The 13,528-nt window shown below is 34.2% G+C and overlaps 1 protein-coding gene across 8 annotated transcripts in view; it reads left to right on the top strand.

Moving 5' to 3' along the window:
* Window positions 1-13,528, top strand: part of CCDC171 (coiled-coil domain containing 171) — a 496,773-nt gene that overhangs the window by 247,237 nt on the left and 236,008 nt on the right. For 7 of the 8 annotated variants that reach the window (XR_003569147.1, XM_027863035.1, XM_027863033.1 and 4 more), the window contains 2 exons: window positions 11,319-11,545; window positions 13,255-13,437. Coding sequence is in view for 7 of the 8 variants with exons in the window: in XM_027863035.1 (XP_027718836.1) it covers window positions 11,319-11,545; window positions 13,255-13,437 (410 nt within the window). In the remaining variant the exon portion in view is untranslated. The remainder of the gene's footprint in view (window positions 1-11,318; window positions 11,546-13,254; window positions 13,438-13,528) is intronic. The other variant, XM_027863037.1, reaches the window with a different exon arrangement.

Below are 13,528 nucleotides of genomic sequence, written 5' to 3'. Positions count from 1 at the left end.
TGATGCTGAAATATACCACTGTACCAGTATCTACGCTTCATAGTTTTTTAGGTTCATCATTAGATGGTTTCCCCTAACCTGAAAAGGCAGTGAAGTTTCAAATTTTCTTCTTTTATCACTTAATTTGCAGTTTTTTTCCCATGCCCAAACTCTTGGAAGGAAGAGCTCCTTTTCTAATCTAATGTTTCATTCATTATTTTGCTAATTAAGATTTTATGAAATTTTATCACAAAGAAGGGTTCTATGGGTGGGGGGTGGTCATTGGGTAGTATCTGTAATGTTTTTAAAAAGTAGCATCAATAAAACTTGTGGAAAAAAAAGAGATAATCATATGGTTTCTGTTAATTTTTGTTGTTGATATAGTCAGTTATACTGATAGTTTTCCTAATATTGAACCAGGCCTGCATTCCTGGTATAAATCCTACCTGGTCATAGTGTATTATCTTTGAGATTAGTTGCTATAATATCTTTGCTAATATTTTGTTTAAAATATTTACATCTGTATTCATTAGGGAAATTGGTGTATAATTTTCTTTCTCTGTTTTGACTCTTCCTGGTTTAGGTATCAGCACCATATTTGTATCATAAAATGAATTTGGTAGGAGTTCTTCACATATTTTCCCAAATGTTTATGTAGTATTGGAATTAATTGGTCTTTAAATGTTTGATAGAATTCATCTGGCCAAGCTTGTTCAATTTCTTTTTCTGAAATAGGGTTAAGTATTTTATTTTTTGTTCCTTTAATCTGGGCAATTTACGTTTTTGTAAATATTCTTCCATTTCACTAAGACTGTCAAATTTGTTGGCATACAGTTGGGCGAAATAACTTCTAATTATTGTTTTGATTTCCTCTTCATTGATGGTGAGTTCACTCTTTTCATTTTTGATGCTGGTAATTTGATTTTCTTCTTTCTTTTTTTTAAATCAAATTAACTAATTTTTTAAAATTTTATTTCATAAAACTACCTCTTAGTTTTATTTATTAGTTTAATCATTTTCTTAATTTTATTAATCTCTTTTGGTTTTCAGAATTTCTAATTTGGTATTTAATTTAGGATTTTTAATTTGTTCTTTTTCTAGCTTTTTTAGTTGCATGCCCAATTCATTGATCTCTTCTTTCTCTAATTTATTCATGTAAGCATTTTAGAGATATAAAACTTTCCCTAAGAACTGCTTTCACTGTATCCCATAAGTTTTGGTATGTTGTCTCATTATTGTCATTCTCTTGGATGAAATTATTGATTGTTTCTGTTATTTGTTGTTTGACCCACTCATTCATTAGGATTAGATTATTTAGTTTCTAATAATTTTTAGCCTGTCTTTCCATGGCCCTTTATTACATGTAATTTTTATTTCATCATGATCTGAAAGGGATACATTTAATATTTCTGCCTTTCTTCATTGGATTGTGATGTTTTTATGTCCTGTTATGTGGTCGGTTTTTGTGTAGGTGCCATGTGCCCTGGAAAAAAGGTATATTCTTTTCTATCCCCATTCAATTTTTTCCAGAGGTCAACCATATCTAACTTTTCTAAAATTCTATTCATCTCCTTAACTTCTTTCTTGTTTATTTTGTGGTTAGATTTATCTAGTTCAGAGAGGGGGAGGTTGAGATCCCCCACCAGTATAGTTTTATTACCTATTTCTTCCTGTAGCTCCCTGAACTTCCCTCTAAGAATGTAGATGCTATATCACTTGGTGCATATATATTTAGTAATGATATTACTTCATTGTCTATGGTACCTTTTAGCAGGATGTAGTTTCCTTCCTTGTCTCTTTTAATTAGATCTAATTTGGCTTTTGCTTTCTCTGAGATCAGGATTGCTACCCCTGCTTTTTTTTTTAACTTCAGCTGAAGCATAATATATTCTGCTCCAGCCTTTTACCTTTACTCTGTGTGTATCCCTATGCTTCAGATGTATTTCTTGTAAACAAGATATTGTAGGATTGTGGTTTTTCTTGAAGTTTTGAATAATACTTTATTAGAACAGACTTATATGAGTGAAGGAGATGGAGGAAGAGGGAGAAGGATAATTTTTTTCCTGTATCGGCAGAAAATGGTTAATGCATCTATATTCATATGCTTATAATTTCAGTCCCTCACAAGGAGATAAATAAACAATATTTATATCCTTAATAATTCTTGAAAAAACAAAACCACATAAAATACAAAGGACTAAGTAAAAGAAAGAAGGGGGAAATATAAAAAAAACACTAATTTTTTTTTAATGTTAGAGAAATTGAGATATAAAGAAGTCAATTACTTTTTCAATACCACATCGTTTCCTAAGATTCTGACCTTGGCTCTGTGCTGTTTAACATTTTAAGAAATTCAATTAATTTGTTTTTAGTTTTCAACAATTACTTCCATAAGCTTTTGAGCTCTAGATTTTCTCCCTCTTCCTCTTCTCCTCCCTCCCCAAGACAGCATGCAAGGATTATGGTTTTTAATCCACTCTCCTATCTGCTTCGGTTTTATGGGAGAGTTTGTCCCATTCACATTCACAGTTATGATTATTATCTGTATCTTTCTCTTCATCCTATTCCCCCTGCCCCATTTATGCTTTTCTCTTTCCTTTCTCCCTTTCCCTCCTCATTAGAATTTTGCTTTCAACCACTGCCTCCTTCAGTCTGCCCTCCCTTCTATTAGCTCCGTCTCTTTTCTTCCCTTTTACCCTTGCTACTTCTTCCCTCCCTTCTATTCACCTCCTTCCCTTTTCTTTTCCCTTTCCCCTCCTACTTCTTATAGGGTAAGTTATATTTCTATACCTAACTGATTATGTTATTCCCTCTTTGAACCAAATCTGATGAGAGTAAGGTTCAAACAACGCTCACCTCCCTTCCTTCTTTCCCTCTATTGTAATAGGTTTTCGTGTAATTTACCCTTGTCTGCTTCCTCCTTTCCTTTTCTCCCAGTACAATCTCTTTTCACCACTTAATTAGATTTTTTATCATCATATCAAAGTCAACTTATACCCAAGCTCTCTGTCTATGTATACTCCTTTTAAATGTCATAATAACAGTACAGTTCTCAAGAGTTACAAGTGTCATTTTCCCTTGAAGGGATGCAAATGGTTTACTCTTATTAATAACATGTTTTTTTTTCTTTCCTATTTACCTTTTTATGCCTCTCTTGAGTGTTGTATTTGAAGATTAGATTTTTTTATTGAGCTCTGGTCTTTTCATGAGGAAAGTTTGGAAGTCTCCTATTTTGTTGAATGTCCATCTCGTCCCTTGAAAGATTATGCTCATTTTCACTGGGTAGTTGATTCCTGGTTGTAATCCAAGCTCCTTTACCTAAGGGAATATTGTATTCCACATCCCTGATCTTATAATGTAGAAGCTGCAAGGTCCTGTATAATTCTGGCTGTGGTTCCATGATATTTAAATTATTTCTTTCTGGCTGCTTGCAGTATTTTCTCTTTGGCTGCAATGTTCCTTGGTGTTTTCAATTTGGGACCTCTTTCAGGAGGTGATGAGTGGTTTTTTTTGATGACTATTTTGGACTCTGGTTCTAGGACCTCAGGGCAGTTTTCCTTGATGATTTCCTGAAAGATGGTGTCCAGGCTCTTTTTTTCATCATGGTTTTCAGGTAAACCAATAATTCTTAAATTCTCTCTCCTGGCTATATTTTCCAGGTCAGTTATTTTACCAATGAGGTATTTTATGTTTTCTTCTATTTTTTTCATTCTTTTTTTTTTTCTGTTTGACTGATTATTGATCTCTCATAGAGTCATTAGCTTCCACTTGCCCAATTCTGATTTTTGACGAATTCTTTTCTTCTTTTGGATTTTGCACCTTCTTTTCCATTTGGCCCATTTTACTTTTTAAGGAGTTCTTCTCTTCAGTGAGTTTTTGTGCCTCTTTTTCCATTTGGACAATTCTTCTTTTTAAGGAGTTGTTTTCTTCAGTGTACTTTATTTCCATTTGGTCAATTGTATTTTTAGGGACTTGTTTTCTTCAGTGTACTTTTTTCCCATTTGGCCAATTTTATTTTTAAGGACTTGTTTTCTACAGCTAATTTTTGTCCTTCTTTTTCCAAGCTATTGACTCTCTTACATACCTTTCATTTCTTTTCCCAATTTTTCTTCTACCTCTCTTATTTGACTTTTAAAATCTTGAGCTCTTCTAAGAAAGCTTTTTGGGTTGGAGACCAGTTCATATTCCCCTTTGAGGTTTTGGATGTGGGTATATTGACAATATTGTCCTCTTCTGAATTTGTGCCTTTATCTTCCCTGTCCCCATAATAAGAATCTGTGATCATTGTCCATTTTTGCTTTTTGCTCATGGTGTTTGCCTATTTCCTGACTTTTAAAAAAAAATTGAGCTTTTCTGCTTGAGTGCAATGGGCACTGACCCAAGCTTCTTATGTTGGGAGCCTGGAACCTGGTCACTGGTTTTGTGTGCTGGGGCCTTAGGTGCTAGTAGTTGGAGGCTGTAGGGTTCTGACAGCTTACCTTGTGCAGGACTGGGGTCAGCAACACTGGAGCTCTTGGGGTGGGGGTAGGGAGTCTGGCTCCTGGGGGATGCCTTGTCACCTGTACCTTGCACTCCTTTATTTGGCTTCTGCTCATCTGGGTCTCCCACTCAAATGTTTGGCTGCTGGAGGATGTTTGTTAGCCTGGAGCTTTTCCTTCTGGAGTTGTGCTTCCTGGAATTGTGCTGAGGCACTGGGAAATTTGGCTGCTGGAGAATGCTGTCACACGTGGCGGTTTTCTGAGCTGGCGTCTACTGGTTCCCCTGCCTATGCTGAAGTACTGGGCAAGAGCGGGGAGGGAGTCCTAATGTTGATGCTTGCCTGCTCCATCACCCCAGGGCTCAGGAACACCCTCTGGTATGCTGAGGTGGGGCTTGTCACTGGATTGCTAGGATACCTCCTGTCCTGTACTGCTCCCCCTCCCCCAGAGTAAGAGGGTCATTTCCTGTTTATCCCCCAAGCTTCCTGGACTACAAGAACACTGCACCACATATTTCTGCTGGCTCAGTTGTTTCAGGGTTTTTCTTGGGGCGATGTTTTCTGGGCTTTCAGAGGTCAATAAGGGAGGCTAAGAGTGACTTACTTCTTACTTTGCCCTTACTTCAGCTCGTGGAAGCAGAAGAGCCAAGGTCACATCTGCATATAGATGATAATTGAATGTATGCATGCTCTTGAGATTACCAAGTGAAATAGTATAGAATAAGAAGAGAAAAGGGCCTGGTACAGATATTTGAGAGACATCCATGGTTAGTGGACATGACCTGGATGAAGATCCAGTAAAGAAGACAGAGGAATGGACAAGCAGGTAGGAGAACCAAGAGAGAAAAATGTCATTAAAACATAAAGAAAAGGGAATTTCAAGGTGAAGAGGATGTTTAACAATGTTAGAGACTGCAGAGAGTAAACAAGAGAGTGAGAGAAAAGGAAATGAATGCGCTGATTGTAGATGGATTTCTCAAAGGGTTTAGCCTCAAAAGGAAGAAGAGATATGGGTTATAGTAAGCAGGGTTGGATGGATCAAGTGAGAGTTTTTAAGGATGGGAGAAACATGGGCATGTTTGGAGGCAACCAGGAAATGAGGAAAGATTAAAGATTTTCTGAGACAGTAGGAATGATAGAGGGGCAATCTAGTTGAGAATATAGGATGGAATGGGATCCCTTGTGCATGTGGTTGGGTTTGCTTCAGCAAGGAGAAAGATCACTTTTTGTGAGACAGGGTTGTGAAGGAGCTGATAGTGGTGGAAAGTACCTGAGTGTTGTGAGATGAGAAAGGGGAAGGAGGTAAGAGGGAGCTCTTGGCTAGTGAAATATTAGTCAGGATTCTCAGCTGAGAGGGTGCACCCATGATTGCGAAGCTGTGAGAGTTTTGAGAAGATATTAAAAGGTTTAGAAAAGCTGCTTTGTTGAATTGGATAATAAATTGATTAGGGAGTTGTAAAATGACTTTTTTTTTCCTTCAGTGAGATTGAGATTATGGTTGAGATTATGTATCATAGATCTAAAGTGGATTAAGTCAATCCAGTTTTCATGATTTTCTCCACTTTTGTTTAGTAGCACTGAGGTGAGGGTCCAGATGACAACCAGTTGCATAGGGCTATCAGCAGGAGTGAAGTACTACTGAATTGAATGTTGGTAAGGTAGGGCAAAAATAGTTTCTCAATAATGGGATTCATTAGGGCAGAAGAGGCAGGGTAGAACTGAAGTACTTGATTTATAGTCAAGAGGATTCCAGTTTAAAATTTGCCTAGACTACTTATTACTTCTATGATCTGCAGCAAATTAATCCCTCTAGACCTTTTTTCTCATTGATATAATGAGAACTAGGGATAACAGAAACTCTAAAATTTATTTCAGCTTTAAATCCCTAGATTGGGCTATAAGCTCCCTGAGGTCAGGAACTGTATTAGCTGAAACTATCTGTCTCCTATAGCACATACCGTAGTGTTCTGTGATGTAGTTAATAGAATGCCAGACTTGGATTCCAGAAAATCTTGCTTCAAATTCCACCTCTGATACTTCCTGTGGCACTTGTACCTGTTTCACAGTTCACTGCTAAGTATTTAAAAAAATATTACAAAAGTCAGCTGCTATGTGAAAGAAGGGTGTGGGCTCAGATTGATTTTCTATAGGTATCTGTTTTTTAGAGTCTCTGCTTGCTTCATTGTAAATCTAAATAACAGATATAATATTTACACTGCCTGTCTCATAGTTTTGTTGTATTGAATGCACTCTTTAAGCCTAAAGTAATGTACTGATTTAAGCTTTAGTCATTATTAGCAATACATTTGAAAAATTATCTTTAGGGTTGTTTTTAGAAAAAGAAGAACTTCAAATATATTAATGTAATTCTATTTGATCTTTAACAAAATACCTAGATATTTCCATGACCCTTAATTGATTTCCAAATTTAAATAATCATTTTTTCACAACATTTTTTTTAGTTTTAGAGTGCTTACAAACAAAAAGTTTTACTTGAATTTGTTCATTAAATAATCTTCTCATTGATATGGTTAGTGGATTTACAGAATAATAGAATAACATTTTGAGCTAGAGTGTCCTTTAAAGTGAGCAGGTTTAGCTTCCTCATATTCAAAAGAAAATGAAAAATAGGCTGTTAGTAATTCAAAGCCTGAAAGAAAGCATCCTACTTAGTCTTGTGGAAAGAGCGTGGATTTGGAAATCAAATGACCTGGGTTTTGAATATGGGCTCTATTACTTAAAAGTTATGTTATAGTAGGCAAATAACTGAACCTTTTTTGAATTTCGTTTTCCTTATTTGTAAAATGTAGATAATAATGCTTGCCCCAGGTATCTCAGAAATATTTTAAGGAAAATATTTTATAATTTCAGTTATTATAAATTGGATTTATTATAATTGTTATTATAATTTTTATTACATATGAAACAAATTCAATTCTGAAAAGTTACTTGATTTCCTTAAGATAACACAACATGTTAATAGTAGGGCTAAACATGAAACCCAGATCTGACTTAAAGTTTAGTACATTTCCCTTATACCAGACTGCCTTCTCTGATGGAGAAGAGCATTACTTGTGGGACTAGTATGAGGCCATAACACTTATCCAGGTGAAAGGTAACGAGTGGGAGATGAAACAGGATAAATGTAAAAGATTGTTGGAGGTAAACTATTTAAGATTTGGTGAAATATTTGGATGTAGGTGGAAAGAGAGAGAAAGGAGTCAAAGAAGACTCCTTTTAAGGATGGGTGATTGGGAAAATAGTGCTATTAGTACAAATAGATAAGTTGGGAGCAATCATCAGATTTGAGGAAGAAAGATGATTCAAATGTGAGATATACTGCTTCTAAAGCCTAGTGGTGTAAACCACAGGACTGGAGTCAAGAAGACTTGAATATAAATTGTTCATCAAGCACTCATGAGCTTTACAACCCTGGGCAAAGTACTTAATCTGTCTCAGCCTCAGTGTCTTGAATGTGCAAAATGGGAATAATAGTAGTGTCTCTATTAAAATGTTTGGAGAATCAAATGAAATTTTATATACACATACACACATATATATAATAAGGTATACATATATATATGTAATATGTATGTAAGTTGTGTGTATGTATATATATATGTAAGGTGCTTTGCTAACCTTAAAGCATTATATAAATGTGAACAATCATTATTTATTATAATTTTATATAAAATTATTTGGAGATGCCTTGATCCTGTATTTTTGGCCTTTTCTTATTACATTCAGTTAATGCATTTAGCAGTCATCATTTAGCAATACATCGTTTGCTTTTGGTCAACAATTTTTATTGATGAAACATCTTGAAGTTTAGTTCTATATGTCTATTTGTGCATTTTGTTATTGTTGTTCAGTCATGTCCAATTCTATGTGACCCCATTTGGGGTTTTCTGGGCAAAGGTACTGGAGTGGTTTGCTATTTTCTTCTCCAGCTCATTTTACAGATGATGAAACTGAGACAAACAGGATCAAGTGACTTGCCTAGGGTCATACAGCTAGTAAGTATATGAAGCTGGATTTGAATTGTAGTCTTCTTGATTCCAGGCCTGGCACTCTAATCACTGTGCCACCTATGTTACTAGTACTTACTCAAATTTTATGTTTTGCTAATGCAGAGGAGTGAATGAAGTGATCAATAGTTTCATCTTCATTTAAATAAATATTTATGAAACTAGAACAGGATCGAATTCATATCAGCTTAATATACATATGAAGAACTCCAAATTGTTTAACCAAATTCAAGCAATCAAGTGATATTTCTGAATGCACAAAAATAATTGCTAAATGCATCAAATTGACGTTTTGAAATAACACTAATATGTTTGATCTTGAGGGATTTCAGTTCCTACTTGAGTTTTATAAGACAAATCCACAAATAACAATAAATGTGTCAGTAGAGTAATATTTACAATTTTAGATTGTTTTGCTTCCTTTAATATCAGATTGATTGTACTTTGTGATGTAACTAAATTGTGTAAAGGATTTATTACATATTTATCAAATAATAAATTATTTAGTTTTCTTTAATTCTTTTATTGTTTATGTTCAGATACAGTATATATCTCCCCCCATTTAGAGATAGAATACTTTCAGAATTGTTAATTTTTTATTTCACCCTTCAAATTAGTCAGTATCTTATGTTGACACACATCTGTGATTTGTTGATATAATTATTCATTAAAAATTAAATATAGCATCAGTGCTTTCAAATCTAGTGAAATATTTATTTTAAATTTCTGGACAAAATTTAAAATTGAGCTTTTGTAATGTGAGACAAAGATTGTAAAGTTTACTTTTTAAAAACTGAATGCAAATTCAGATACACTTATGAATAATGGAAATTTATACAAACAGCATTGAAAAGGGATCACAGAGGCCATTTATCCCATATTCCCTTACTCAGAATCCCCTCTACAATGTCCCTAACAAGTGTTCATCTAACTGCTACTTGGAAGACCTCTATTAAGAAGGACCCACATCTTCTGAGTTAGTCCATCTTCCTTTCAGACAATGCTACTTATTAGAGTGATCTTAACAACTTCTACTCATTGTTTCTAGATCTGCTGTCTTAGACCAAGCAAAATAACCCTAATCCTAAAATTCAGCAGCTAGAAATGAACAAGTATTTACTGAACGTGTGCTGTGTGCTCAGCACTGTTAATTGTTGGGGAAGGATGAGGGCTTTGAAGGAAAAAATACAAGGTACAATCTCTGCCAAATATAAACAAGACATATATGTGAAACAGATACATTTTATATTTATTATTGATAAGCTATTTGTTGAATGTCTCTAATGTGCATCGTTTTAGGTTGAGTTTTAACTTAGTTTTATGTAATATATTTTGGTTGGCACAGAATCTATTCAAATATATCTTTTTTATTCTTGAAGTGCTTAATATAGTATTCATAAGAAAATCTACCCATGTTTTCCACATACTGTGGGTATGGGTTTTATTAATAGCACTTTCCGTGTGTTTACTCTAGCATATAGAATTATACATATCATGTTTTTTTGGAACTAGAACTCAAATAATTACTAATTGGTAGAAATAAGTAGTACAGCGTAAGGTTATAACATTGTCCCAGTATCACTGGTTCTTAAATGTTGTATTTTATGAGTTTTTTGAAACAGGGAATACCTGTATGAAACTAAAATGTTAGCAAATGAAGCCAACCTCAGAATGTTTTTTCTCTTGATGAAATAAAATATCATTGAACAATCAGCTCACTCACCCCCAGCTCCACCACATTAATTCATTCAACAAACAATGCAGTTGATTCTTAGATGAAAAAATTCATTATGTAGTATAATTTAAGTAAAAACAAATCTTGGTGGATTGTATGCCATGTAAATGTTACCAGTTTTATTCTTTAGTTTTATACGCTGGACTTTAAATCTTAGGCTTATTCTTATAATGCAAAATATATTTATTTGTGTATTTGGAATTGAATGGAGTTTTTTTTTTCTTAATTTAAGATTTAAAGAAAATGTTTAAAGTAATTCCAGCAACAAGAACCTCTTAAAGTATAGAATGGTATACTGCTTAATATAAATGAGGCCTTCCATGCTTGTCATTTTACACTGATAGTATCATAAGACAAGTAATGACAGATTAAGACCTGCCTAGTAGAGAGAAAACTATATTACAAGACTTTTATTAAGGCATAAATAAACCTATTAACCGTTATCAGGAATACCAATTAGTAGAAGAAGCACTGACAATTTTATTTATCAACATTAAACACAATTATTAATTACAGACCTGACGAATCTAGCAGTAAGCAGGACATGTTGGGTGTGCTGGGGCCTTAAGTCCATTATATGAGAAGGATGATTACCAAAATCCTGTGGGGAAATAAGTAATTGTAGTTGTAAAATTTTAATTGCCTTTGAATAAGGCAAATTATATCCTCTTGTCTCAGAATATAAATAGTATGGCATTAAAGTACTCAGCTATACTAGTTGGAAACAGGAAATAGTTTAAGGTGTTATGATTTAAAAGCTAATAGTGGTAAAATTTCTCTGTTGTAAATATTGTAGATAAATGACATTTTTTAAAGTATAAGAAATTTTCTTTATGTATTTCTTATATAATACCTTAGCTATTTTCACCATCCTATTAAAATGGGTAATTCCCAACCTTTAAATTAATTGAAGGGATATTACAAAGTAAGAAGGAGATAAATTTTTGGACGAATGACTGTGGGTGATTTTACAGAAGTAATTGGAATATTTTTCATTTAAGAAAATTTAATTCATTGTATTTTGAACTACATTACTGTAAAATAAGTAGGAGATAAATACAATAGTTTTAATGTTTTTACCTCTTTTATTCCCCCCAAGATCCAAATTCTGTGCTTTGTGGACATTTACTTATAAGTGCAGCAAGGAATTCGTTTGCAAAACTCATGGATAAAATTAGCTTGGCAATGGAGAATGTAACACTGGGCAGTAGTAGAAGTTTTACATATATGGAAAAGGATTCCCTGGTTCAGAGGTTGGCCCGAGGACTTCATAAAGTTAACACAGAAGCCTTGAAGTATGGTCTAAGTGGCCCTGTGCCCATTATGGTAGGTATTTAACTTGTGATTTAAATAAAGAATATTTTCACAATATAATGGAGATTATACTGTTTTTAGTCAGCTAGTACTTGTAAATTGAATTTTGAATCAGAATTGTCCAGCAAATATTCTTTGCATCGAGAGGCATCGTGACATAATGGATAGCTCTTTAGCTGGTCTTAGAGCCAGGAAGATCATTCTTTCCATCGTCAAGTGATTATGGAACCCAATTCAATTTGGATCTCACAATTTCAGGCCATTCTCTCCAATACTGGATATTCTCTGTCACATACTCAGACACACTGTGAGTTGGAGTTTGTTCCTCTTCAGCATTTCCAGCCCTTCCCACTACTGCCATTATTCAGCTACTACTCTTCCTTTGTGATTCATATTAACCATTTATACCATCCAGTCTAGATGTAAAGTGCTTAGCATAGAGCTTGGCACATAGCTATTATTATGATTGTGATTATTATCCTGGTATCTGGTCAGCGGTTATTTTGTCTCCTTTCTGAGAGCCCATTACCAGGCTCATAGTTTTCTTCTACATCCTAACTTCTAACATCATGATTAAGGACTTTGGTTTTTTCCATCCCTTGCCTTCCATACCCTCACAGATTGGCTTTCCAGTTCCTTCATCTTTTCTGCTCTCATGTGTGATTTCTTATTGCACCACCAGGGGTTGGCTAACTGCACCCCATGGGCCAAATTGGGCCTGTTGCTTCCTTTTACCATCTTGGGAACTAAGAGGTTTTTTTTTTTTTAAAGTAAAGTTTTGTTGTATTCCAGAAATGTAAAAAACATTCTTAGCTTGCTGGTTGTGCAAAAAAAACAAAACAAAACAAAAAAACCCTCAGAAATTGCTGTATTTGGCCAGCTGGCTTAGTTTGCTGACCCTTAAATAGGTATGATAATCCCTAATATTGACAACTTCTAGAAGTACTATCCCTCAGTGATTGTGAGCTCTGAAATGTCTGTCTTGTCGTTACCTCTTCTTCTTAAATCTTTCCCTCTGTTTTATTCCTCTCAAAGCTTTTGTTCATTCTTATTATGACTTAGCTGAGGCAACCATGGCCTAGTAGACAGAAAGCTGGCCTCAAAACATGGAAGACCTAGGTTCAAGTGCCACCTCTGACATGTAATTAACCTCTCAGTGATCAAGGCAACTTCCTTAGAATAGAAGTTGAAGAGAAAATGCTGACCTGCATTGGTAGAGGGAGTTTTCTCATAGAAGAGTTCCCTGTGCCCTATCCTTATTTTTGCATTTGACATAGTTTTAGTTTGTTGTATATGAATACATTCAGATTTTCATAATTTACTTATATAATTGTTTTATTCTAGAGAGTAAATTAATATATTTATTAATAAGTATCTAGAGGATAAGAATATAAGAATTTGTTATTAATGCTCACAATTTGTAACTGTATTCAAATAGCATTATAGTAGAGACAGGGATATTTCAAATTTTCTTGACATTATTAAGGTTAGGTTTTCTTTTTGCTGTTTCTTGTTATATTTTACAGAAATAATAGTTCAGATAAAACAATTCATCTTTTCAAATTATGTAAATGTGTCTTTAGATTTGATAGCAGTTGGTATGATTTTCTTCTCTTAGAATGTATTGTATAACTAAAGTCTTTTTAGATATCAAATTCTATTTATTTAATAGTAAAGTAGGCAATTTAATAAAGTCTAAAATTGTCTCCATTTGCCAACAGAAAAGTGTAGAATGTTTGCAAAAGCAAATATATGAATTTACCCAAAGATTGCATACAGCAGAAGTAGAACGCCGTTCACTCCGCTTAGAGGTTACAGAATTTAAAAAGAATGTCCATGATATGAAAAAAGAGATTGACAAAGCCCAGGTCCTCCAAATGCAATTAAAAGAATTTAAGCAGTCTGTAAGTATATTCAATTTAGAAAGGCTGGCTTGGAGATGCCTTTCGTGTGTGTGTGTGTGTGTGTGTGTGTGTGTGTGTGTGTGTGTGTGTG

This window comes from Vombatus ursinus, unplaced genomic scaffold, assembly GCF_900497805.2.
Source record: "Vombatus ursinus unplaced genomic scaffold, bare-nosed wombat genome assembly UNPS02014770.1, whole genome shotgun sequence".
NCBI lineage: Eukaryota > Metazoa > Chordata > Mammalia > Diprotodontia > Vombatidae > Vombatus > Vombatus ursinus.
The sequence above is the reverse complement of the archived record's forward strand: the minus strand, read 5'-3'. Positions and strand labels throughout refer to the sequence as shown.